Raw genomic sequence first — 26,784 nt, 5'->3', positions numbered from 1 at the left:
AAGGAGAATCTAGGGCAATTGACAAGGTCATGATACACTACTTCATAAAATACTACAGGGGATTCATCATATCTAACTTTAAGCATACAGAAACCAGGGCTTTTCCAAGTTCCCTATATAGTCAATGAAGGCAAGGAGAAGATGTCCTATTTTATTGGTTTGTTTTGTTATGCATTTTGAGAGCTCTGAGCTTTGTAACAGTGCAAACTGCTGAAATGTAGAAACTCTTCCATGAAATGGAGTTCTTATCTTCTGCACAGCTCCTGGCCTGGTTTCTTTTACTTTCATATATGTTTACATACATGAATGCATGCCTGCACATGCACATACACACACATTTAAGAAAATAAACTCCCAAAACTATGAAATAAAATTGTCAGAAATGGATCTGCAGACAGCAATTTACACACCCATGCATATACAGTGTAAATTCTTCTTGTGAGCTTACGACCATATCCATGAGATAATTATTTTTAATAATAATTACACAATGGTATGAATAATATATTATAGTATATAATAAATATAGTAAATTTACTATAGTAAGAAATATTATTTATGTAATAGTGCAATTTCTATTTGTAATATGCAGTATTTGTAATAGTGGAGGCAATGGCTGAAGTACTGATCATCTAGTACTAAGGAAATGTATTTCATGTTCAGATGACAACACAAAATGGATTTTTTCTTTTTCTTTTTATTTTTTTGTTTTTGAGGGGTCATGTGCTAATTGGTCTCTACAATACATATCCATAAACCAGTTAGAAAAATAACTTATGTTACAGCTTCCTAAGTTCCAGTGCTTGTTAGTCTTCATTCTGTAACCGTTTTACAATGATACAGATTTCCCGTAGGTGCAAAAAATGCATTTATTTCATATCAATTTGAGTACTTCATCACAAAGATTCTCATGGTGGACAGTTGTTGTTTTTTTCTCACTGTCTATCAGATAGGTTTCTGAGCTCTCCATCTGGAAAGATCATGATGTTCCTTATGGGCATCACAAGTATATGAGTTATTCTTGTCTGCCTTGATCTGTGTACAGCTCTACACTTCCAAGAGGTTATATCTCTTTACAGAGGAAACAAAGGCAAATTGGATGCAGCACATCTATGAAAAGCAGATGAGAGAGTGTGTAATATGATGCACATATTTTGTAGAAAAGCCACAGGACATACACATCTTGCATTTTTGCATGTTTTTTAGTTACCACATAAATGGCAGAATTAGTTACTGTTGTCTAGGAACCAGTAGATTCAGGGTCTACCGGAAGTCATGATGTCTGACAACATCCATAGCGTTTTGGTCCTTGCTAGCCATCACTGCTACAAGTGAAGTGAAGAAAAAAGACACCAACCAAAACAACCAAATGAAAAACAGAAACCCTTATTGTCCCATGTCATCTAAAATGATGTTTGTGTCTCTTCAGATAGCTCAAATCCCTTGTTGCTTTTTCCATCATCATCGTAAGGGTTCGCTTCACAGTTTGATTCTGCTTCTCTTGCTCTTCCTTTCGCTTGCCTGTAATAGAAATTATTTTTATATTACAAGCCCCTGCTCTGTTCAAGTCCTTCTGGATCCGCAGAATAAGCAATTGCAAATAATGTTGTTCTCAACTGGGAAAATTCATGCCAGAAGGAATTTTTCATTGTCTTTAAGGGGAACAGTAGCAAGCCCACTACATTCTCAGAAATCCCATTATCAGAGAGACATATAAGAACAACCCAACTATATTGGTGAAAATGCAATAATATTTAAGAGAAATGGCATTCCTGGACAACCCCCAACAAGACCACTGAAGACTGCAGGTGCTGACGAATGTGGGCAAATTCTTCCACTGACGAAGGCAGCACGCAACACACAGGCTGCTCCACCAGCCCTGCAGCAGGGCTGGCAGAAGCCTGGCTGTGCCACAGCTCTCTGCAGCCGCAGCATGTCCAGCTGCCTTGGCTAAACTGCTAATGAAAATGGACTTTCACTACGCTGCCAAAGCTGTCATGCACTGAAAGGCAGGGAGTTGAACCGTTAGCCACTACTGTTGAAGGGAGGGAGATGATAAGCAGTAATTCCCTGATTTGCTTCATTTAGATTTGGTGGCCCATCTGTAAGCACCCTGATGAGTCAACCATCGGGACTTCTCCCTCTAGTTGTGATTATAGTGTCAAAAATACTACTCACTTTTTTCGATCTCTCTGCCCACTGACGATCAAGACAATAACTCCAATGACAACCAGGCTAATGACCACTCCAAATATAATTAACCAGACGGTGACTGGTGGTTCATAAGGTGTGGCCAGGGTTGGAAGTATGCCCACAAACTCCAGCGTGTTATCGTCCAGCCTGAAAGCCTCACTGATTCGTCCCCGAGACATCCTGCCGTCAGGAGGAAATTAAAAGTTTCACATGTTTATTGGAAAGAAATAAACATTTCTCAGTTGCTTTGTAACTCTCCAGTATGCCAAGCTCCCACTGAACTGCTCAGTTGAACAGGCTGCACAGGAGGTACTGCTAAACCCATATTCCTTCTGTTACAGGGTGGCGGGTAACAGGCATGATAACTTAAGCCCTTAACATGTTGCAGCTTAAGTGACATGTTCAGACACTATCTAAGCTCTTAAACCCAGTCTTAACAGGTTATCAAAATGCGGCAAGCAGACTTATGCCTTATGATCTCATTCTCTATTTGTGCTTTGCCTCTTATTCTCTTTATCCATAATTTTCTTGGTTATATGACAGAAAACCACAGCTTTGCCTTCTTCTCTTTCCCTCCTACAGCCTTCCACAACTTTGATTTGTGCTCTTTACTGCCCTGAAAATACCTTCCCTGTTGTCTTTTCTGTATCTTGTTTTCCTGAACCTCTGCTTCTGTCAGTTTGATCTGGACAACGACTTTCATAGTCATACCTCTCTCTTGGTTCACCGGTTTCTCTAACTGCTTTTTCAACCCCATCTCATGTTGCTGCTACTTTTAGATTTGTGCCCTCTTTTTTTCCCACTGCACATTATCCGTGACCATCTGCAGACTTGCAGTTTTACTTACCATTTTTACAGTAATAACTGACAGTGGTTTCATACTGTGCTATAAAAGAGCTGTTCATTGACCCATAAGTGCGAATTAGCTCCTGCTCTGACTCCTTTTCTCTACAATCAAATACAACTGGCTTTCTTTCTAATGCATCATTCTGCAGTCGTCACTAACAATAACTCTCGCACTGAATTTTCTCTAATGAGAGAAAGAAAACACACGTGCTCTCATGCATGTACACACCATTACCATGCCTCGTATTTCAGAATATAGAATAGTTCCCGTTAAAGTTGAAGCAATGATATTTCCTGGCAAAGTATGATGCAATTAGGTGTGTTATGACAGTTTTACAAGCCCCCTGAAGCATTTTACATTGGCTGCTGTCCAAGACACCATCAGATAGATGGACTGTTTTCTTTCTATCATAACAGTTTCTCTCCTAGTATTTCCATTTTAACTGCAGAACTGACTTTCTTATCACCCTTTCTGTTCTAGCAGGCTTAAGCTCTGCTTTTCCTTCCATCCTTTCATACACTGTTTTTGTTTAGTTTTGTTTTTTTTTTTTTCCCAGAAAGCAAAATCTCACCTGATGGCATCTTCCACGTCAGCTTTGGGCACAGTATTGCTGACATTACCTGGCATGCTCACAGTAATGTAGAAGGAGACCCTTTGCGTCTCTTCCCCAACATGAATGTCTGTCGCCCTGATTGAGAAACAGAAGAGAAAGGTTTCGTGGTTATTGAGATGACATTAGCTTTAAATTCAGGTAAGGGAATGGTTGCATTGAATAGCTAATGCTAGTCTGTGCTAAGAGAAAGCTTCCTAGTGACCTCAACTTGGAAGTTAAATTTATTATCCTGTTAGAAATTCTTTTTGTAAGTGCTAAGGAATAACCTCAGATGGAGAGAGTCTACTCTATACCTGGGACAATCCTTGGCATAATTTTCCAAAGCACATAATCAGCACAAAGAACAAAGAGTGCTCAGGCTCTCTAAGGAGTGTTTAGGGCAATTCTCATGAGGGAAGTGATATATGAAATACCAAGTGGAAAAAAAAAATAAAAAATCCTTCTTATGCTCTGCTGGGAATAGGTCCTAGACGTTACATGACTGATGTTCTATAAAGTAATATCAAATATTTGAAATACATAGCTTCTGAAAATTTTCCAAGAGACCTAAAAAATGGTGTTTCTTCCTACCAAAATCAATCTCAGATGATAGATTTTATGTTTGTAAGTAAACCCAGATAAGATTAGTAAGTCTGCATGGAATTTTAGTGCATTATGATCAACAAGTTTATCTTTCCTGGGCTCAAAACCTCTTGGATATTCAGTATCGTACACGTATATAGTTGGAAATTTTTATTTCTAACCAATGTGTCTTCTCTGATATTTCCATGTATGTATTGGGCAGAAATTCTCAAGGTTCACTTTCATCACTGATGAGCAGTGGGAGACAAAGCCTCTGCAGCCACTGAAGTTACCTAACTTTAGCACATTACTCCTGAACTTCATGCTTCTTGGGGAAGAGAAAGAACAGCATGTAATGAAGCTGGCACCTTGCCTTTTACAACCAGCTGATGTTTAACATTGTTATCACCATTCCTCTTTGTATCTGACAGAAATCACAATTAATTCCACCAACCCATACCACTAGTGAGCAAGAAGTAATACAGGCATAGCCAGCACGGTTAGGCAAGCCACTCACTGGAAGTCGACGTTCTGTAGCTTCACCTCTGCGAAGTATTTCCTCATGGCATAGGCGATGGATGACTTGAACAAGAAGAGCTCACTTTTATCCCACTCATACTACAAAAACAGCACAAAAGAGATTCATCGGAGGTGACAGATGTATGGCAAGTTAGCTGACATTAAGAAATCGTTCTAAATTAGTAATTGTAATGCTTGGCATGCGCTTCTGTTTTATTTATTTGCGCCATGACAGCACTTCAGGAACCTACTCAAACATTTTATCCCTGTTAATCTGGGCATTCTGCAGAAAAACAACCAAGCAGGCATCCCCACTGCCAGACAGCTCATCGTGCTATCCCTCTGCAATCATGTGGGGCTGCTGAAGATGTTGCAGTCCTGCCTTGCAGGATGCAAAGGCAGCAGAAGCAACATGTGCTCTGTCACAGTTAATGCAATTCATAGTCTGTGCTTTAGAGAGAGGATAATAAAGCAACCATAACGATGACAGCACTTCATGATTCAGATCAGCAGGTTAAGCTAGTAGTTGCAGCTGCCAGGGCCAAAAGGGCTGAGCTGCTGGTGCTGATGCTTGTGGTACAGAAATGCAGCCCGAGTGGGAATTTCAAAAGCCCATGCTGGTTCCTATGCCCAGAGAGGTGAAAAGCTCTTTGCATCAGTATTTCTACTGTTCTTCCCTTAAGAACAAACAGGCAATATAAAAAAATCCTTGCTTATGTTCAGGCTCCTCCCAGCCTGCCTTATGAGTCCAAAGTTATCCTGGGGCACAGAAGTCAAACCCAGCTTCTCTGGAGCAGGAACTGGGAGCTTCACAGGGGGCAAAAACCTCCTCAAGAGCTGACAACGCACCCCAGCCCGTTACGCAATACCATGTGTGCACAAAGGGAAAATTCCTTTCAGAACTATCTGGTAATTTTTTTATTTTTTTTTGTCCCCTGAAGGCTTGGATTTGATTGCATTGCAGGAATGCCTATAAATGCTGTCACTAATAGTTTTACACCGTTCCTGACTTTCTCAAGCATCATTCGGGAAGGTGCGGTAGAAGACAGCTCTGTTGTAACAGGGCTTTATAAAATCCAGCCACATTCTTCCACTCTGTCCTCCTGTCAACAGTGGCATAAAATGAAGACAAACACACCAGAGGCAAGAACAGGAGGAGCCCACACGGGTACTGGTCCGTGCTGCATCATGCCCCAAGAAAGACACTGGTGACCCTGGCAGAGCAGCCCCCATTTCCCCGCATGGCAGGCTGGTTTCTCCTGCCAGCAAAAGCAGGAGCTGTTGTCTGCCCCTGCCCTGGCAAGGCACTGGTGTTCTCCTGCTCACCAGGAGCCAGGCGAAGCCCTGCCCTGGAGCGCTTCCCACTCTTTATTTCAGGCAGCTGGCAGCATTCACCATCACAGGTTGCCAGGCTGTTGGGGAGGGGTTCCTCTTATTTTTGTTTATCCCAATATCTTTAGGCTCCATAGTGATTTTATTATTATTATTATTTTTTTAACCAGGAGCTAATTGAGCTTGATTCCTCTACTGCTGCTTTCTGTACTTAGCACCTTCGCTTTTAACCATTTATTTTTTTTCTGTAGTATTTTGTCTTTTTAAGTCTAATGTACTTTAATTGCCAGTGTGCCTCTCAAGTGCCTTTATAAATAACATTACTGGCTGTGTGGAGGGAAGTACCTGGCTGGCTTCTGGTCTGTGTGTGAGCAATGACAGCCCGCACACTGTCCCTAGGCATCTCAGAGATCTAGTCTGGTGCCTGCTGTTCACCACAGGGGCTGCTTGGCTTTCAGAGTGAAGTGAATGTCCCGTGTTCCCTGCAGGACCCCCACATGTAGCTTGAAAGGCAGTGCGAGTCTGGCCTCTAATTCAAAAAGGCTTTTCCATGATAAAATACACGTAAATGCCTGCAGGATGACTGCTTTCCATTTCCAAACACCACCTTTGTGCCCACCTTTTACAACGTGACCACAGGTGTGACAGACACCCAGTGGAGAATTCTGAATTGATGTTCGAAGGCGAGTTTATTTTCAAATGGTGGTCAGGGGATTCCCATTCATGAAAGCCTTTATTTTAGATAAGACAGATGCAGAATGGTTTGGCAAGGGACTTTTAACAGTTTCCCTTGAGAGGGCCCTTGCTTAATGCCCCAGCTGGAACAAAGTTGTGGGTGTTTTCAGGCTCATCAGCTACACTGGTGATGCTGTGGCTGCAGCTTTAATCTCGTCAGCCCGAGAACAGTTAGCAGGGTAATTGCAGCCGAACACGCTCCGGCGTAGCTGGCATGGGCCCATCTGTGAGCCTGGGTGCTTAATTTGCCATCACTTTGTGCTATTGAACTTCCCTGCTGGTAACATCCAGGGTAGGTAGCTGAGGGCTGCAATACCGCCTGTGTGAGCCGTGGTTGCCTCCAGTGCCCCCATCCCCCAGTAGCACCCTCCCTCCCTCTGCCGAAGAGCAGGGGATCTCTCCTTTTGCATTCTAGCCAGTGCTAAAGAGCAGAAATGCAAAAAGATTTGCTGGCGTACTCAGAATGCCTTCTGCTGTCCTAATGGAGCAATATACCTCCAAATAATCTTAAACACTTGCGCCGCATTCCCGGCTTCTGTGTGCCGTGAGCTGCATAAAGCAGCCCAAACATATTGCTCTGTGTAGTGACAGTCCGTGTGTGTGGCACTGCCCACTTCTCTGCACACCAGTGCCCAGAGACACGTCCCCAGGAGCCCCACGGGAGTGAAAATTGGGGCAAAGTATAAAGCTGCCGAATGGAGAAGGTTTCTTGCAAGTTGGTGACGTGGACTGGTTGTGAGAGGAAAATGCACGGCTTGCTCTTCAGAGCATAGGAACCTACTGTCCATACAATAATTCAAATTAAGTAATCTGTATGAGATTGCTTTACAGCTGCTCAATTGCACAACAAAAGGCTGTGATGGCAAAAGGCAGGCATAAAAATGGTATTAAGCTAAACATTAACCATAATGACTAATAAATGTGTTGTAATAGGGAACCTTTTCATGCTGCTGATATCAGTTTTGAATTGTATCTAACTCGACTCAGCGGTCTAGGAAGCAATAAAATTCCAGTGGGGCCTGCATGTGAGAGAGTGATAGAAGCGAGAGCATCAATTCATATGAAAAATGAGCCCAAGGTATTGCGTCCTTGCTAGTCCAATAGGCTCTGGCGTGCAGGTCTAAATGGCCTGCCTGATGACATGCTCCTTCTTAGAAAATTACTAACGCTCTGCAAGGTGAAAACAGCGATTAACAGGAGCAAAGTGTCTGCCCTGAAACCTTCTAGGACGCCTCCATGAGACTGGCACAAAGAGACACAGTGAGAATAAGGAGCAAATTTTCAGCCAGGTGTCTGGGTTAAACAAATGGGCCAAGCCAATGCTCTGCTTAAAATCTTGAAGAGCCCTCTTTTGCTTTGATGAGTTTTGTCAGTTGCTGTAATACATTTTATTGGGCCAGCTGGCGTAATCGGGGAGAGCAGACAACTCTCGTGGGAAGGAAAGCCCTTCTCTTCCCCTGAAACACAGCAGCTGCACTGCCCCTCTCAGTCTTTATAACAGAGCTTGTGCCTGCACAGGGGCAGCAAAATACCTCAGGGCTACAGCGAACAGGCAAACAAAGATCTACAAAGGAGCGGTGATAGGAGAGCTGCAGTGCGAAACCATTTGAGAATACAGGGTGGGATTTAACCCCTCTGTTTTAGTCTCATATTCAAACGTGAAGTAGCTATTCTGATAACTTCTGACTGTGGTCAAGATGATGGAAATTAGGGAAAAATGTGGGTAGAGGCTTTATCTTTTACTTAGCCACAGCAGCATAGCAGGGCAAAATATTGCAGTTTTTAGGTACGCAGGTCCCCCTATGCTAGCCGTCCAGGTAAAAAAAAAAAAAAGATTGGTACCTCCATGGTGTAACTTAGCTCATCTAGCTGGGATGTCTTTCTTACTATGGGTGAGACCACTCCCAGTAGAGGTCCCACTGCTAACTGTAGAGGCAGTCTTGACCACAAACTCAGATAAGACATCTATGGAATAACCCTCCTTCTTAGCTGATGCCACTTTTCAGACCCAAAGCCAGGCAGACCCTGCCTTTCTTCCTGAGTGACCAGCACAGCATTCCTGTTGCCCAAGCAATACACAGAGCGTCCCAGTGCAAGCACACTTACCGCCTTGTCCCCCAGTGCTGCTTTCAGGCTGATGCGTACTTTGATGGCGTTTTCAGAATCTGATTGAAAAAGAAACAAGGACTGGGTCAGAGCTGCAGTGACATAAAGGTAGTCGCTGGGAAATGCTGGGATAGCTACAGTTTCCTTGCAGGTTCACCTTGCTAGCTTGGTGGGATTTATCTTGTTTCCCTTCTGCTGTCTCTAATGCCAACATCTGCATCTGAGCTGTCAGCCACCCGAGACTTGTTTTGTTGTAGATCGAAAGAAAGAGCACGTCTAGAGGACAGTCCTCCAGCCTTCTTTAGACATCTCACGAAGGAAACATGTCTTTCCCTCCACAGAGAATAGGCAGCTCAGAAGCAGGAACTGATGTTTGACTAGGTGAATCTCATCACCAGAGACAGGCACAGCACTGTAAGAGTTACGGGGCTATCCAGTACTAGCGGTGATTACAGGTATACAGCATGGACTGTTCAACACTCAGTGTCATCACAACAGGCTGAAAAACACATTTTCCCACTCACTCCTCCTTTTCCTCCCCTTGAGCTCCCTTCTTTGAACAGCACATGACAGCAAACAAAATAGTAGCATTTTGTACTGGTTTGTACAGAAATGGTAGCATTTCTGTACTGGTTTGCCTTGCTGTGAGTAAAACTTACTGCTCAGTGTATATTTCCCATAACCCTGTCTTCATATAACGAAGAGCCTTCAACAGCTACAAGAGACAGGAACTTTGCTGGTCAAGGGCTGTGCGGACCAACTATTATCCTTAATTCGCAAGCAGTACGTACATGGAGTCCAGTCTGTATTCCAGCCAATGTATCTGCCAGAATTGTTTTTTTGCAGCCAGTTAAATAGAGGTTCGAAGTAATGGAGTAGAGGTGTTGCATTCATGTATTTCTCTCCTGTTAAGTTTTCCAGTGCTTGAGTCCAGGGCTTAGATCTGCCTAATTCAAGCAATCCTCTGTGTATGTGGAAGGAAAGACAATGTATGTTATTGCCACGTTCCGTCTAGGCACCAAGCAAAACAATCTGCAATCAATATCAAAGTTTTCTCTTTTTTTTTGGGGGGGGGGGGGGGGGGGGGCTTCTGAATCTTCTCCTTCCTCCCATCATTCTTATTAACAAAAATAAATTATTTTTTCATTAACAGGAGATTAAATCTTTGAGGTTTGCTTCCTCAGCTGATATAAATTTAGCCAAATTGTCAAGATGAATTGACAAGATAAATGCTAAATTTTCAAGCTAAGTTCATTCTTGGTGTAACCTCAATGACTCTGGAAGCTTTCACAGGTGACTTAGGCTTTGCTATGCTCTGACTTATTACTTATGAGGAATTGTCTCTGTTACCTCAGATTCCCACCAGCTGCTGTGGAATTGGTGATGTCACATGTGTGAAGCGGGCCGGTATGCTTGGCCGCTTTGCAAAGCGCCTCGTGGAACTGGAACTGGTAAATGGTCCGGGTGTAATACCTACAGGAAGGGCAGGGAGAAGGAAGGCACACTTTTTGTTAGTTGTCTGTCAAGAAAATCCCAAGTCCTTGGACTCTGTGAGGCTCTGCAGCATCAGCTCTCTCTCCTGCTTGGGAAGAATCACTGCAGTGATGGGAGGCCAGCCAGAATTTATAGGCTGTGCTAACTCTGATTTAACAAAATGCCAAGATCAAAGGTAGCAGAAATGCCCCAAACCTGTTTGCTGCCACATAGCTCAAGGTTTTTCCTTTCCCAGATCTCTGCTCCAGCTGAGCCTCTAGGATGAGGTGGCTGGGACACAGAGGGACCAGAGATAGTTTCTTCAGGGCTGCATGTGCATGGCCCGAGAGACAGTGGTATGAGGCAAGTCTCCCCATGAGACAGGCACATCATATAGATGTGATCCCACCAGTATGATGGCAGCACAAAGCTGCTGTGCTTGGCAACACATCCAGCAGCTTCCCGGCCATTCAGAGACTGGCACAGTGAAGCTCCTGATGTCTACTGAAAAACCCCCACTGAAATCAGTTGCCTTCAGTCAGGATGTAAAACAAAATAAGACGGTGTCATAAAAATCTCCAGTATGTATTTTAGGTAATCAGAGCTTGTTCTGCACCCAAAACGTAAGTCATGAATTAAACATCGAGCAAGGTTGGAGCTACCTTATGAATGAGTAATCATTGGCCACGTGGAACAGTGCAGCAGGGTCGCAGTACGTCTCATCATGAGGGACTGGTTCGACAACACCAACTATGTCTCTCCTGGAGATGGAGGAAAGAAAAACCACGGGATTTTCATTAATAGTTAATAAGAAAGAAAAAAAAAAAAAGATTCTTCTTTTCCTCTGTATTGTCAGATACCTACGGGTAGCTCTCTCCCTTCCAAACACAAGAGGTATGTACAGCTCTCAGTAACCCCAAAAGAATACTGCTCCACAGCTGGAGACCACAAAGAAGCTGCTTTGAAACTGATGGCACAAGGAAAGGATTTGCAGAGTGTGCAGGGAGTAATTGGTGGTGTGAAATATCCTACAAGACATGCTTCACACACACCTCATACCCTGGGACACCCCAAGTTTTGTGCTGGGTAAGCGCATGCAGAGACTGAGTGTCCCAAAAGGTGAACGACCTGCTGTCCCACTGGGATGGAGGTGAGGGTTTTCTTCTTTTTTTCCTCTCCTGAGAGCATGCTTCCTGATCAGTACTACGGAAACAAACCCATGCCCTAATTTCTGAAAATGGTAATAAACTTACACGGAAATATTTTATCTGTAAACCTGGATGACAAGGTCTTGTTTCAGCACAAAGCTTTGCAGTGTCATTACAACAGATGTGATAAGCTTCTCTGATCAATTTGTCACTCTCCATTTCTCTGACATCTCTGCTACTTTTGAATAAATCAAAGCTGACTGATTTTTTATGGTGGGTCAGGAGGCTTGCTGACATCAAGTTTTATTACAGATTTTGTTTGTTGATGAAGGCTCACTGTTTGTGTTCCTGTTAGAGTGTAGACTCCAATTTCAGTGTGGGGATTGTTTGGTTTCTTTGCATTTTTCTGCCCCTATGTTAACCACCCTGGGAAATGATGGACTCCAGCCTGAATCAAGCCTCTTTTTAATCTTCACAGAATCACAGAATCGTCTAGGTTGGAAGAGACCTCCAAGATCATCTAGTCCAACCTCTGACCTAACACTAACAAGTCCTCCACTAAACCATATCACTAAGGGCTACATCTAAACGTCTTTTAAAGACCTCCAGGGATGGCGACTCAACCACCTCCCTGGGCAGCCCATTCCAATGCCTAACAACCCTTTCGGTAAAGAAGTTCTTCCTAATATCCAACCTAAACCTCCCCTGGTGCAACTTTAGCCCCTTCCCCCTTGTCCTGTCACCAGGCACATGGGAGAATAGACCAACCCCCACCTCCCTACAGCCTCCTTTAAGGTACCTATAGAGAGCGATGAGGTCTCCCCTGAGCCTCCTCTTCTCCAGGCTGAACAACCCCAGCTCCCTCAGCCGCTCCTCATAAGCCTTGTTCTCCAGACCCCTCACCAGCTTCGTTGCCCTTCTCTGGACTCTCTCGAGCACCTCCATGTCCTTCTTGTAGCGAGGGGCCCAAAACTGAACGCAGTACTCAAGGTGCGGCCTCACCAGAGCCGAGTACAGGGGGACAATCACTTCCCTAGCCCTGCTGGCCACACTGTTTCTTATGCAAGCCAGGATGCTGTTGGCCTTCTTGGCCACCTGAGCACACTGCTGGCTCATATTCAGCCGACTATCAACCAGTACTCCCAGGTCCTTCTCCGCCAGGCAGCTTTCCAGCCACTCCTCTCCCAGCCTGTAGCGCTGCTTGGGGTTGTTGCGCCCCAGGTGCAGGACCCGGCACTTGGCCTTGTTGAACTTCATGCAGTTGACCTCAGCCCATCGGTCCAGCCTATCCAGATCTTCCTGCAGAGCCTTCTTTCCCTCGAGCAGATCGACACACGCACCTAACTTGGTGTCATCTGCAAACTTACTGAGGGCGCACTCGATCCCCTCATCCAGGTCATTGATAAAGATAATAAAGAGGACCGGCCCCAGCACTGAGCCCTGGGGGACTCCACTAGTGACCGGCCTCCAACTGGATTTGGCTCCATTCACCACAACTCTTTGGGCCCGGCCATCCAGCCAGTTTTTAACCCAACAAAGCGTACGCCAGTCCAAGCCACGAGCAGCCAGTTTCTCGAGGAGAATGTTGTGGGAAACGGTGTCAAAAGCCTTACTGAAGTCAAGGTAGACCACATCCACAGCCTGAACTCCAGGGAGGTGGAACTCTTGAACTCCAGGGAGGTGGAAATAGATTGGCTGGTGGGGAACAACCTGAAAAGGCACCTCTGCCAGCTACTTACCAAGGGAAGTGTATTTTCTTGACTGAGAAAGGTGGTAGTTAGCAGGAATATCAATACATAGGAAAGAAGCAGTCTGGAGATTTTTGGACAATTTATATCCAAACACACTGTTAAGTGGGAAGGAAAAGCTAAGGAGAAAAGCATGCAGAGATGTTTGTTAGACTGATATCTGTATGCTTTTTGGATTGGCATGTGTGATGAACTTCACCTTCCACTTGTCCTTTGGGAGGTGGGGAGCAAACAGGAGCATGTGCCCAGTGAGACTCAGGGAAGAGAGCCGTACTTAAGCTAAGAAGATGTCCTGAGGTGTGTATCATGGGGAACAGCAATGCTGATCCTGGGATCTGGAACATCCCATGCAAAGGCCACAGGCTGTCTTTATCAGAGAAGCTGACATTAGAAACGAGGAGAAAGTCTGCTGAAAGGTAGGGAAGCTACCCGAAGCTGATCACAGTGCTAACAGGGATAGACTGCTTGTGAGACCTTGCACCATGTTTTCACCGCGTTGGGTGTTTCTACATGGCACTCTGCTGGGCTTTGTAGAAACATCCTGAGAAACAGATCCTGCACTGGGGGCTACAGGCATCTCAATTACGTTGAGTAACTGAGAACGGATGGTTTTGCAGAGTCAATTGAAAAAAACAATCCTCATTTCTCAAACTTACTTCATTTCCCACCACCGCTTCGTCCATTCCTGCTTTGTAATCTCGCCCCTAAAAACCATCCACCTCCACTTCTCCAGCATGTAAGTAAAAGGCATTGTTCCAACAATCGTTAGCGCTTGTTTGAGCAGAAAGTTGATTTCAGTTTCTGAAGAGAGAAGTAGTTAAGGTAACGGTTATGTTAGCAGTTAGTATCCAATTAGGCAACTAAAGTTGCTTCCTATTACAGCTAATGCTTACAGATGTTTGAGTTAGAGGTTTTACTAAGAAAAAAGTGGAAGGAAGAATACTACTGGAAAAAAAAAAAACACATGAGGAAAGATCACTTAAATAATGTATACCATTCTGTATCTATTTGTCCACCACCATCACTTCTTAAATAATTTAACATATTGGTATTTACATGCCATTCTCCGATGGGGAATTTTAAGTTGAAGATTTTAGTACATCTCCATCCTTATAATGCAATGCTCCAAGAAGGCAAACAAATTGCATTATAATGAGAGCTTACGCCACCTATATTGTCCATTCAATATGCACATAAAAGAGGGATGTAAATCTCAAGGCTTCAGTTTCATTTTAACTGCTAAGTGCATACCTCTGTAGAGAAAGGTATGTCTTTATGCAATCAAGAAATTTTTTCAAGAAAATAGTCTTTGAGAAATTGAAAAGACTATTGGAGTCTCATCTAGGTGAGCTATGAAGATTTTGCAATTTGTTCAGTAATGAAGAGCTAGCTATTTGTTTCTAAATTATGTAGCTGCATTATAAAGTCATGTTCCTCGCTTCATGATGTGATCTGGGGGAAAAAATAGGATTGCTGATAAGTTGCTAGGGCAGAATCTGCAGAAGCCTCTGAGTTGCTCACTCAGCTTGCAGACAAAATACTTTGCTACAAAAAAAAAAAAAAAAAAAAAGGCCTGTGAGTGTTTTCAGTTAAGTATATAGTTTTTATGCATTTATTTACCTTCATCCTCTTGGAAAGTTGGCTCTAGGAGGTTGAGGGATTTCAGGTGCTGTGGAGTAGCTGCAGAAAGTGACATAATTTCACCAACTGCTTCGTGGAAGCCCTCGTTGGCACCGTCCCGCAGCAGGAAGGGCTGTACAGAGTATGCCATGTCATACTCGATGTGGCCCATCTCGTGGTGCGCTGTCAGGAAGTCATCCATGGTCACTTTGGTGCACATCTTGATCCTGCACACCAGGGCAAAGTGTTTGTGGTTAGAGATATGGTGACTGGGCCACTGCTGCGGGGCAAAGCAGCCTCCAGAGCCAGCGAGCACCCTGCGCCCCAAGCAATCCTAGCATGGCGTGAGGTTATCTTGCAAGGGTGAGGCCTGGAGAGGAACTCAGCAAAACACTTCCATCCATCCACCTAGTGAACCAGGAGTATGGGAAAATGGCTGCTTTGTAAGAAGCAGGTGTTCCCTGAAACTTGGCAATAAGTTTGCTGTGCATGTTGGAGTGAGCATCCGTCGTCAAATTTAAGCAGGTGGCAGCGTCAAAAAAAACTGTGTCGGTCACTCCTGCTTTCACTCATGGGGGTACCATTTAATAAAGGAAATTATTTCTTCCAAATGCAATTTCCTTTCTCCTCCCCCAGAGTGCTGAGGAGGGAGGCTGGCAGCTTTTATTACAGCCCTACTGGGGACCAGCCTCTTTCACCAGGGAGCTGCGGGGACTGCAAGAGGGGATGGATTTTGCTCCAGGACACTTCACTGTGTGGGAACTTGTAGTCTCTCTCCTTACCGGAATACAAAATTGACTGATGTTTTTCATGAAACTCTGGAAGTCTGCCTACCCATTCTGATCCATCAGCTAAAGGTAGCAGGTGGCGTCTCAGGAGGTTTTCTTTTGCTGCCCAGGGACCTGTGCCATTGCTGCAGAATGTGTAGGTGACCAGAAATCCCAATGGAACCAACAAGCACCTGCATTTGTGTTTATTCTTTAAGCCCTGGAACATAGTCATTATTTTTCTAGTTCATGTAAATAATAGTCACTTCCCTGCTTAAATTTGAGAGTAGTCCTTAGATCTTCACAGGAAAAGCTACACAGTAAGTTTTACAATCCCGCAGGCTCCCTGCTCCCTTGTTTTCCTTTCCTCTCTTATTAGACAGAATAAAAATAATGAATAAGGAACAATTAAATCTTAAAACAGCATGGTGCACCTTCAGTGAAAACATAAATGCTCTAGGAGATGGTATGAGAAAGGGCTACAGTAACTGCAGTACCTGTAGTCATTTTTGCCCATATCCCATGCCGTAGGATGGCAGACAACCTTCCTGTTGTCGGTCGGCTCCGTGAGCATGGAGTTTTTCCAGAAGCCCTCGGTCATGTTGTAGAGGCCAATGGAGCTGAAGAAGGCCTCAGCAGCTTTGAATATTTTCATTGCATCCCAGTTCTGAAAAAACAATGACACCATTGATCATTTCTTCTGCATGGAGCCCGTTCCCAACAGTCAAAACAGCACAGCTGACTTCACACTGGTCTGTCAGGGACTTCAGGTCAGCACCTGGCTTACTGAAAGTCAGGCAGCAGTGTCCATCATTGGCACTTTCGTAAATTCTGCTGGGAACTGGAATTAAGTGTTTTCCCCACAAACAAAATAGGCTTCTGCACTCAGAGAGTCAGCAGATAGCACATGACCCAGACCAGAGAAGCCTTTAGTAAAAGATAAGGTGGTAGAGATAAAAAAGGTCAGAAACACGACAGACCTGGGATCCATTTCTTCAGCCACTTCAGTCGGGAACAACTTGTTTGAGGGAGTGGAGCTGCGCTCGTAGCAAATGCGTGTGAGAGGGGGTCTTGGCCGGAACCATAAAACCTGGCAAATATATCTATGGGAGTTGTCTATCAGATTGTAACTACACATTAACGACCAGACTATTTCCAAATGCCACTTGGCAGTTTAATTATTCTCAATAGCAGGAGGTCTGCATTGGCTGGGATGGGTTTTTGCAGAGATTTACGTGGCAGATGGCTAAATTGGACAACAGTCCTAAATTAGGCATGAACAAGGACGAGTCCAGCCTTCATCCCTGAGTTTCTGTAAGCAATGCTTCTTTTCCTCATGGTGGTGCTTTGGTATAAGTAATTTAAGACTACCGGGGGGGTCAGTTCTGTGAGATTCATACACACTTGTGCAAACTGCTTATGAATCAAATGTAGCTATTCCTTCTCTTGCCAGTATAACATTTAAATGGAGCACTTCCTCTGTGAGGAGGGTAGAATTCAGGTAAATAATCACAATTCAAAAACTTCCATTTAACACCTTCATTTTCTATAAAAGGAACATGGTTTAGGCAAGCATACAGAGTTTTCTTCATCCACATTGTCGGTCTGGCAAAGGTGTCATGGTTGTTAACACTGCAGATCTCAAACACAGACCTTATGGTGCTATGCAGTTATCAAAAGATAACAGGCAGAATTGCAGTTTCCTAGCTGTACCCAAATAAACAAGAATGGCAAAAAAAAAAAAAAAAAAAAAAAAGAACTGCGACATACAAGCTATTTGATTATGGTAATGGCTGGCAAAGGTCATATTTGATAACAGCCAGTTCCATGAGTCCTAAAATATTTATATCAACAAAATATATCTCTTAATGGATAGGTGTCTCTGAGGAAAACAGACTCGGAGCCAAGATTAAGCCAGCCAAAGAGGGTGGGGAAGAAAGAGAGGAGAACTACTAAGGGAAAGAAAAAGTACAGTGGAAAATGAATGAACACATTAAGGTGAAGAGCAAAAAAGGATGCAGAAAGCAATTCTTTGCTGGTGGCATGGCTGCCTTTGGACAGCTATAGTTTTATAGACACCAGCTGACATGTTGTGTGTAATTTTTATGCTACCTAAATTCGTTACATAATGCATATTGCATAAAGAATTTATCATGTCTTACCTTTTGAACCATTGCATCAGTTACATCAATGTTTGGTTTGGCTGGATAGGGAACAGTCAAGGTATACAGATTTGTCCAAAATCTACCCCACATATCACCTTCAAAAGAGAAAGAAACATAGAAATACTTTAAATGGTTGACTATGTATTGTTTAAATTGTTAAAGACAGTTTTATAAATTGTGCGATATCATAAGACAGTTCTACAAATTGTGCGATATCGTAAGAAGGGACTCCTACGTGCCTACACAGGTCTGATCCAGATGTGAAGTGGAGAGAAGCAGTTCTGGGAAGCCATGCATAAGTCAAAGTCAGATCAACAATCCTTTTATTTCCCAAAACTAGCTGTACAGTATAGTTTCAGGAATGATCACCTTCCAAAGGTCTGCTTAAAACTGAATGTCCATATTGTTTGCCCATGCGATTGCTGCTGTTGTGCTCGTATACATTACAATTACAGCAGCTTGATGCTGCTCACTTTGAAGGCAAAGTCATGAAATGCCACTGCTAAGGACAAGATTTGAAAGGAAAAGAATACAAATCTCTCTGAAAGTCTCATTTCAGAGGAAGACAAGTGCCACCAAGGGGAGAGAAATGTCGCTGTGCTGTGCTGGAGTTTTGAGCTGGGTGCCCATGGCTCCAGCAGGCAGGATGCTTGCCTTCCCTACCTGCCTCTGCTGCTAAGCACCTCTGCCATCTCTGCCAGGGACTCCTTGTTTCTCCTCTCCCCTTCTCTTATCTGTACCCTGTTTGTTAATATTAAACAGGCAGATTACTCTGTTCCCATGTGCCTTGAAGATGGTCATCCTGTGTACAAGGCCAGGCTCACGCGACACAGCCGCGTTGTCATACCCAGCAAATGAGCGGGGAGGCATCCCGTGGAGCTGATGAACTGGGAGCCGTAGGCCTGCTCCAGACGGTGCCTCACGTAGGCATGTAGCTGCTGGTACAGAGGTTTTATCTGGAGGCAGAGAAGGAGAAGGAAGCACATTAATTTGTCTTGTCTCTACCCAATTTGTCCTTCCTGAGCAGAGAGCCTCGAAGGTGTCTCTGACAAAATTCTCCCCTCATGAACCTGCAGCCTTTGGCATGGAGCAGCAAAAAGGGACCAAGCTGCACTGTCCCTATGTGGTGTGTCTGTTTGGGGATGGTGGAAATGGGCGCCAGGCCCTAGTAGAGGCTGGCTGCAAAGTTTTTGCAACAAAAGGATCATGGGGAGAAGGACACTCCAGAAATTCATACAAGCCTATGTGCTCTCTGCGCCTTTCTTTTGGGCTTGTCCTGGCATGGCTGCAGAGGTAAAAATGGTCACCTATGACCCCCAACAGCTGTTAACCTCATGTAGACTGAGACCGGGCTGTCTACAGCAGGTCTAGTCTTCCTTCACAACATCAAAACGTGAGCCTACCCTCACAAAACACAATTCCCTGTACTTGGTAAAGGCATTTTCCTGCCCCTACCTGCTCAAATGTCTTCTCCACATCTTGAACAAGCTGGTCACGGCTGTATTTATATTCTTCTGGGTAATCTGCTTCATAATTTGCCCTCCAGTAATCTCCGTAGTCAGCATAACCTGTAAAGTGGGGAGGCGTTAACCCAGGACGCAGCACATGGCGTGGCTCAGCCAGCAGGAGCAACACAGCTCCCTGCTGACCCTGTGCAGGGCCACAGACTTTCCCCAAAACCAAAGCAACACCAGGACTGAAATTCAGCTTCCAGTGGCGATACATCTTCCAGTCCACTGAGCTCCATCAAGCCTGGAGACAAAATGGTTCATAGCTGAGGTCTTTTCCCTAGTGATATAGGGGAAGGTCATAGTGATGCCTACGCTTGATTAAAATTTTCAATCTTTTTTTCCCCTGTCCAACTCTTTGGAGTATAATGTCTCAAAGCTGATCTCTAGCTGTAGATTAGCAGTTTTCAGGAAACAAGGTTTATAGGAAAGTAGGTGATCCAGCAGTAGTTTTGCCAAGAGGCAGATAATGTAACTGCTTCAGCAGCTATTTTAGAAGTCCTCCAAAGAAAAATAGCAGCAGCCTGCCATTGCTCCTTGAAAAGACAATACCCTGTGATTTGTGGGGAGATCTCTGACTGAAAGCACATTTCCCTTAGTGCAAAATCCTTTCAAAGCACCTGGCTGCATCTGCTGCCCCAGACCTGCAAAACCTGATCATTCCAATTGGGGCAGAACACTTTAAAATGTAACACTGCTTGTGGCTGGTGCAGGAAGGCCGAGAGGAAAGAAGAAAAATCACCAAGGACATACAGCAGCATTCAGAAGCCTTTTAAATTGAGCGTGTTTGCCCCCAAGTCACAAGCAGTGCAGTTCTGGAAAAGGCAGTGTCTAGTGAAGGGCTCTGATACATTATGGCATTTGGGAAAAGTGCCACTAAAGATATCCCCCTTTTGTTCCAGGCTAGTGACATAACTCTGATCTGGTCCTTGGCACCTGTCTGCACTACCTTTTATTTGGCATCATGCACACTCAGACCAAAATATGCACAAAATGTTGATCATCAATGTGCAAAACAGGCTGGGCTGCGAATTCTGTGAAAAGTGTGCAAGATTGAGATATAATTCTTCATTTCTGGAAGCCATAAAAAAAAAAAAAAAAGCAACTTACTATTAAGCTTTGCAGCCTCATTTTTAAGTTCAACATACTCTTCATATAACGGTCTCATCATCCTGCCAACATCAGCTCTCCAGGCTTCCCATGCCCACAGTCTCTCGTGATAATCTATGCTGTAGGCCATAATAGAATCCAGACCTGTCAGAACAACAAATATATATATAAGTACTAGGCCTTGAAAAAGCAGAATCTCTTTATTTTCTTTCACAGCAGGCAAATGAGCCAAAGCCAAAGAAATTTCATGAGCTAAGAAGATAACGCTTCGTGTTTGATACATTAAAAAATCCCATTATTTTATTGCACCTTTTTTTGATTTAAGATTTTCCCCTTCTTATCTTTAAGAGACACAGAGCAGATCATGAGTCACTCAAATTAACCACGCTCTCTCCCTGCATCAGCTTCCCTTGCCTTGACAGTGTTCTTGAGACTGGCCTCAATGCGATGTTGAGCCCAGCAAGACTTGGATGCCAGGGGAGAAAATTATAGATTTTCCACAGCGTGGGCAAGCCCCGGGTGACAGGCAGGCTGTCACATAAGCCCTCTCCTGCTGCAGGCCTGCTGCAGGTCCCTGGACTCCAAGGTACAATGAAATTATGACTAAGCTTTAGATAGCAGGATATATCTGTGGGAACTACAGCCTGTTTTCTTGCAGTCAGGAGCCTCTCATGGGTTTCCTTCCTCTTTTTGAGACGGCGATATGAAGGGCACCATATGGGCAGCTGTTAATGCCATACCTGGCTCCAGCACCATGCAGTCAAATGGTTCGGTGGTTTTGCAGACAGTCCCAGTGCTGTAGATGGTACTCATTGTATTTAGCACGGTGCTCAGCTACAAATTAGATGTGAGACAGCCCATTAGAAACACACTCTGTGCAAAATAATAGCCATAATAATGCATAATAATGCTAATAATAGCCATAATAATGCTAATTCCTTAAGAGCTCGATTCAATGCCTCACCCACCAGCTTAACATTTAAGCTTATGTCTAAACTCAGCAGAGATTAATGAAAGAATTTGCCCGAATGCATTACTGAACCAGGACCTAACTGGAAAAGACAGATAATCTCTCGAATATATGATGTAATCTACAGGTCCTTAATATCCAGTCAGCAGATCTCTGCATTCGATGAACATGAACTGTCAATATACAGCAGCAATAAAGCAATAAAGTTTATCAACACGCTCCCATGAATGTGGACCCACCTAAAGCCTCCCAGTAGCTCATGTTCTGGAGCAAGAGCAAGAAGGGCCCCATCTGCAGAGGCTGTCAGGCTGACTGCTTGCCAGTGTGACATCGCACCAATGCTTAAACTCCACCACAGAGAAGCTACTGCTTGTGTCTTGGGTCAGCTGAAGGCCAAGTGCATCTGAAATCACCCAGCTCAGAAGCTATGCTACACTGCTCTATCTTTTTTTTATTAATGTTTTCAAGTTTTCGTACCTCTTGAAAAGCATGCACCACTTTTAGCTTTTCCTTTAGGACTAGGCTTTTCTGCATTTAAAGCTTTAAACCAGAACCACTTAGAGCTGTCAATGGGAGGGGTCGTTGACGACTAGCTCTAACTTTATCTCTGTCAGCTTTAAAATGAGTGGGGACCCTGGGAAATTTTTGTGTCAGTGAAAAATATTTAAATATTTCTGTGGAATCCCATCAGACTGTGCAAAAAGTCACTTTTCAAGTGAAAATCAATCATTTCAGCCCCAAAAGCCATTTATCTAGGAACCTGCAAGTGTCTAAATGTGAAGAGTACTGAAGAAAATACCTCCTCAACAGAGACAGCATTACCATCAGTGCACTGCTGTGCTCAAAAATAAAAACATATTTGTATGATCTTCCAGCATTCCCAGCAAGGCAATCTGTCTTTCCAGAGAGACATCTCATTTAAGCCAAACAGGATGTCCAGCCAGCCTGCTGCATTTCGTGTGCAGTGGTTAACACTGCTGATCTTAGCCAAAAAATCACAGGATCCTTCCATAATCAGGACTGCAGGATCCCCTTTCTGAGCAATTTGTTTCAATTTGATCTCCAGCGATAAGAAACTAATTCAACCCTCAAGAGCTGGGCTATAGATCCCTTTTGAGTCTTCTGAGATGCTCAATCCAATTCCACGTATGCTCATTACCCATACACATGAGTTTTACGTGAACTTTACTGTGGAAATGTCAAACCTCATTCTGAATCTTGCTTAATGCTGGCCTTCAGCAGCTTGCTGTGGAAAGGGTCCATTGACCTTCACCAGTTTCAAGCATCCCAGGGCGCCTGCTGCATAGAAGCATCCCCGCTTCTTCACAGCCTGACAACGCAGCATGTGCAGGGAACAAAAGGTTGCCTCTGCCTCCACCTGTTTGGCTCGCTGAACATCCTTCCTCCCATCTCCTTCTGCTTATTGCCCTTGCTCTGGACTTGGCCATGCACTTGACACAGGTCCTCCTTTCCCTGTATGACTAACCTGGCCATTTGTGCAAGGGCAACTCTGAGGCGGGTGCGAGTTTGCAATTTATGGCATGGATTACACAGCAAGCTGATGACCTGAGAGGGAAGCAGTTTCCTAAGCCAGATGCCCCTCATATTGCTGAGGTCACCTAGCACAGGTACGTGCTCCTGTAAAAAGCATGATCCTCAGCCAAGCAGGGTGGTGACAGCACCGTGCCCTCGCTCACCTGGCGCAAACAAGCTGTGCTCAGCAACTTACCCTGCTGTATTTTTCCGGTGACAGCACAGAGGATCCCCTGTCCTGGAGAGACTGGATCTGGAGCCTGATGAGAGGATCCTGAATGTCAGATAGCAGGAAACTGCTGGCATTCCTGGAGGCCTCCTCATAAAACGCGGACCACTTGGCACCCGCCTCGTTCTGCAAGAGGTTCACATAAGCCCTGGGTTACTTCCCTGAAAGAGTGCAGAGCCTGATGTACTCAACAAGCAAAAGTATTTCTTCTGGGGAAGAGCTTTGTTTGTGGAGTCCACGTGTGGACTGTAGGTTTAGCACTTGCACTGTGCAGCTGGAGAACCTTCTGACTTCCATTTCCTGATAACAATTTTTCTTTGGTAATAGCAAAAAGCAGGACTGTCTCCTCATAACATATTTGTTATAATTGATCCTGCATCATCTAGCTGTGTTCCCTGCTAGTTTAAATCACCGTAAATTCTTCTTTTAGTGCTTCCTTTGGCTCACCTGGGCCTAACAAAGCACAGGTACAAGTCAGGGCGCAAAAGGGCTGTGACCTGATGTCATTGCCCATTTCTGCTTTAGTAGCAGTAACAGGCAGCAGCCAAGATATTGAGTCCTCTCATGCAAATATCACTTTCTCCTGAAGTTTTAATAAATAAAAAATTATACGTGGGCATGGGAGGCTCTAAACAGGTGCCTAAATCAGGCGTGCAAAACCTGAATTTTCTACATGAGATTGCTTTTTCCACTGTTGCAATTACATACATGTGAAATTCCCAAATTACAGTGCATGAAGCAACACCATACTGTTTGAACTTGAGACCATCTTTAAAAGGTCCATCTTATTCTTTTCATCTTTCTTTGTATATGTTTGTACATAGATTAGCACATCATCGCCTGTCCAAAATGGCAACTAGAGTAGTGCTAATCTGAGCCCTTGGGACAGTTTTATTAATTGTGCACATGACAGAACTTTCTGGGCTGTGAAGAGGGCAACTGCAATGCCTGTCCCACCCTGCTAAGGCATCAGGATGCAACAAATGCACGGTGAGGCCAACACTTTCTCCAGGGCTGTGCCCGAGTTGTCCAGCCCTGTGCAAGATGGACCAACCATTCGTGCTTCAGGCTCTGATGGAGAGAGGCAGCAACAGACATAACATGCCCATGCAGACTCCAGAAAGCTTTCCAAACACTCCTCCTTCACAGGAGCAAAGCAAACAGGCCCGCCCATTGCTCAGCAGCTTGCAAAACTCACTGGGCAAGAGCTTAATGAGCACCCAGAGGAAGAGCAGCACTGTGCAAATCTGCATTTGAATTGCTCACTCGTCCTGAGCAGGGAGGGAGAGGTGCTCTAGGAGCAGTGGGGCAGGAGAGGGGGCTCTTTAGTTGCAAAAGCTGGGGGAAAACAGTTTGTGTCTGTTTTTTCCCTAATTAGAGAAACTGGTTGATAAGTCAGAGGAATAGTTATGAGGTTTGTGGCCCAATTTACAAGGAAAATGGATGGGAAGGAGCCAAAAGGGACAGTAGTCATTAACTCTGTTCCTCCAGCAGACAGGGAGGAGGGGAAGCAGTGGGTTTATTACCAGCACTACGAAAGAGATCAAGCGACAGAAAAACGTCCTCTCTGAGCACTGGACTAATTGGTTCTTATTGCTGGTATCTCCTCACGTATTTTATTATCATCTCATTAATGCTGAAAGTGCTGTATGGGGCTTTCATTTTACGTGTTTGGAAACGTTACAGTTTAAGTACCTGGTGCACTGGAAAACATTCCAGATTGACAATGATTAGTCATTAGGATTTCTTCCAGCAACCAGTCTCCTTGCTTTAATTAAGAAATACTATAATTAAACCATGCTTTAATTAAGCTATAAGACAAAGTGGAAGACTTGTACCGTTACACAAAAGTAGATGTAGGATGTTCAGCTTCATTTTTATGCTCTGAATTGTTTTTCTCTAAAACTCAACTTAACTTTAAAATGTAAGTAGCTACAGAACTCAAGGTGGGTTTTTTTGTTTGTTTGGTTGGTTTTTTTTCTTCATTTTAGAGGTTCCAAGGTTATGAGATGCCAGGCTGCAGCACGGCTGTATTAGCAGCCAGTCAGATCATGGCTGAGTGCTCTAGACAAACACAGTACTTGCCAAAAGACCCAGTTGACTGGGACAGCAAGATGTTGGTGTTGGAAACCAGGGCAAACTGTGCTGCAAGGTATTTCAAGTAAAAATGCTCTATTCCTTCCTCCAGATAGATATTTACTTTCAAAGCAATGTTCTAGAACACCATGGTGCAAACTCCACCGGTGGCTTTTCGAAATCTGTGATCTCACTTTTCCAGTTTAATACCCCCAGCCAGTCTACTAACAGCCAGGGCTATGAGATGAATGTGGTCAGAAGGTCTCCCACTCTATAAAGAATAGGGTCCCCTATACAAGACAGGGATAAGCTCAGGACAGCAGTAAATATGGAGGCAGGTGCCCCTCTCCATCCAGCTGATTTTGGGTCCAAACATTCAGCACTCCCTCACCTTTTCCCCCCACTTACTGGGGTGACTCAGAGTCATGGCTGAGGGTAAGTCCAGCCTCTGGCCATGCCCATGCGGTGTGAGGGCAGCCCTGTCACCAGCCCTAGGCTGCAGAGGCTGCTAATGGCCCAGGCACCTCCAGTGAGTGAAAGCAAGCTCCCAAAGCAGCACCCAAATTTCTGTCAGCCATGGGGGAACCAAAACAAACTGTAAAGTAACCATCAGATTCCTAAAACACTATTAAAACCCGTAGAATGGAGCACTTACCATCTTCATGGCCGTCTCCTCAGTAATGTTGGTGTTGTAGTTCCATGAGGCAAGGGAGCTTTCATAGCTGATGTCTTCTGCCCTCACATTGAACTCTGCCAGAAACATTTGGGCTTGATTTGTGACATCCTGTGGGATCACAACAGCGCTCAGACCACAGAGAAGCAAGACGTGAGCCAACATGTTCGTGTCCAGGCTGAGAACCTCCAATGAAGTAGTTTTCCTCAGACGAGCTTCTCTACCTCCTTCTCATCAGCATTTATGCATGGCTAATGTGAACCAAAGAGGCTGAATCCAATTTTCCAGGCCTTTTATAGGTTTTATCCATTGAGGAGAGAAAGGAAAAAGTTTTTTATAAAAAGTCAAATAAACAGAAGTCAATGATTAACTTTGGAAAAACATAATTACTCCTACCATTTTATGGCCTTCTTATAAAAGGCTTTTACTTTTGGTTAATGTTTCCCAAATGCGCTGTCAATGATACAGCTGGTCACTTTATCTATAGCCTGCCAGTGTCTTTGGTAGCTCAGAATCTGTGAATCCTTTAACAGGTTGGTGATAAGCTGTAAAAATATTTAGAAACTTCACTGAAACACCAAGCCATGACCTTATTTCCCAGGCAGAAAGAAATTCCACTTAGCCTGACATAGGGTACGTGGTTAGATGTTCAGGCCCATGTTTTAAAAGCCTTTGCAAAGCCCAAGTAATTTGGAGACTCTTCCTCATTTTCAAAATGACTGGGGCATATAAAACTAGATTTTAAAGGTGTTTATGAACTATCAAAAAGGAGCAAGAGAAATGGTGGGATCACATCTTGTGCAGTGACCTAGCTTTAACCGTAAATCAACTTGATTTAAGTACTAAGATAACTAAGAC

At 44.1% G+C, this 26,784-nt stretch overlaps 1 protein-coding gene across 1 annotated transcript; it reads right to left on the bottom strand.

Moving 5' to 3' along the window:
- Positions 1 to 717: 717 nt before the first annotated feature.
- Positions 718 to 26,245, bottom strand: ACE2 (angiotensin converting enzyme 2). Its single transcript, XM_040532779.1, has 18 exons — positions 25,909 to 26,245; positions 23,145 to 23,303; positions 21,186 to 21,279; positions 20,446 to 20,589; positions 19,283 to 19,395; positions 18,675 to 18,783; positions 17,825 to 17,922; positions 16,160 to 16,329; positions 14,896 to 15,122; positions 13,932 to 14,076; positions 11,042 to 11,140; positions 10,257 to 10,379; positions 9,698 to 9,870; positions 8,907 to 8,965; positions 4,732 to 4,832; positions 3,612 to 3,728; positions 2,179 to 2,373; positions 718 to 1,521 (listed from the first exon to the last, which is right to left on the bottom strand). The coding sequence occupies exons 1-18, from the start codon at positions 26,089 to 26,091 to the stop codon at positions 1,404 to 1,406; spliced, it is 2,427 nt and encodes an 808-aa protein (XP_040388713.1). The 5' UTR covers positions 26,092 to 26,245; the 3' UTR covers positions 718 to 1,403.
- Between the last annotated feature and the right edge of the window lie 539 nt (positions 26,246 to 26,784).

This window comes from Cygnus olor, chromosome 1, assembly GCF_009769625.2.
Source record: "Cygnus olor isolate bCygOlo1 chromosome 1, bCygOlo1.pri.v2, whole genome shotgun sequence".
Classification (NCBI taxonomy): domain Eukaryota; kingdom Metazoa; phylum Chordata; class Aves; order Anseriformes; family Anatidae; genus Cygnus; species Cygnus olor.
The sequence above is the reverse complement of the archived record's forward strand: the minus strand, read 5'-3'. Positions and strand labels throughout refer to the sequence as shown.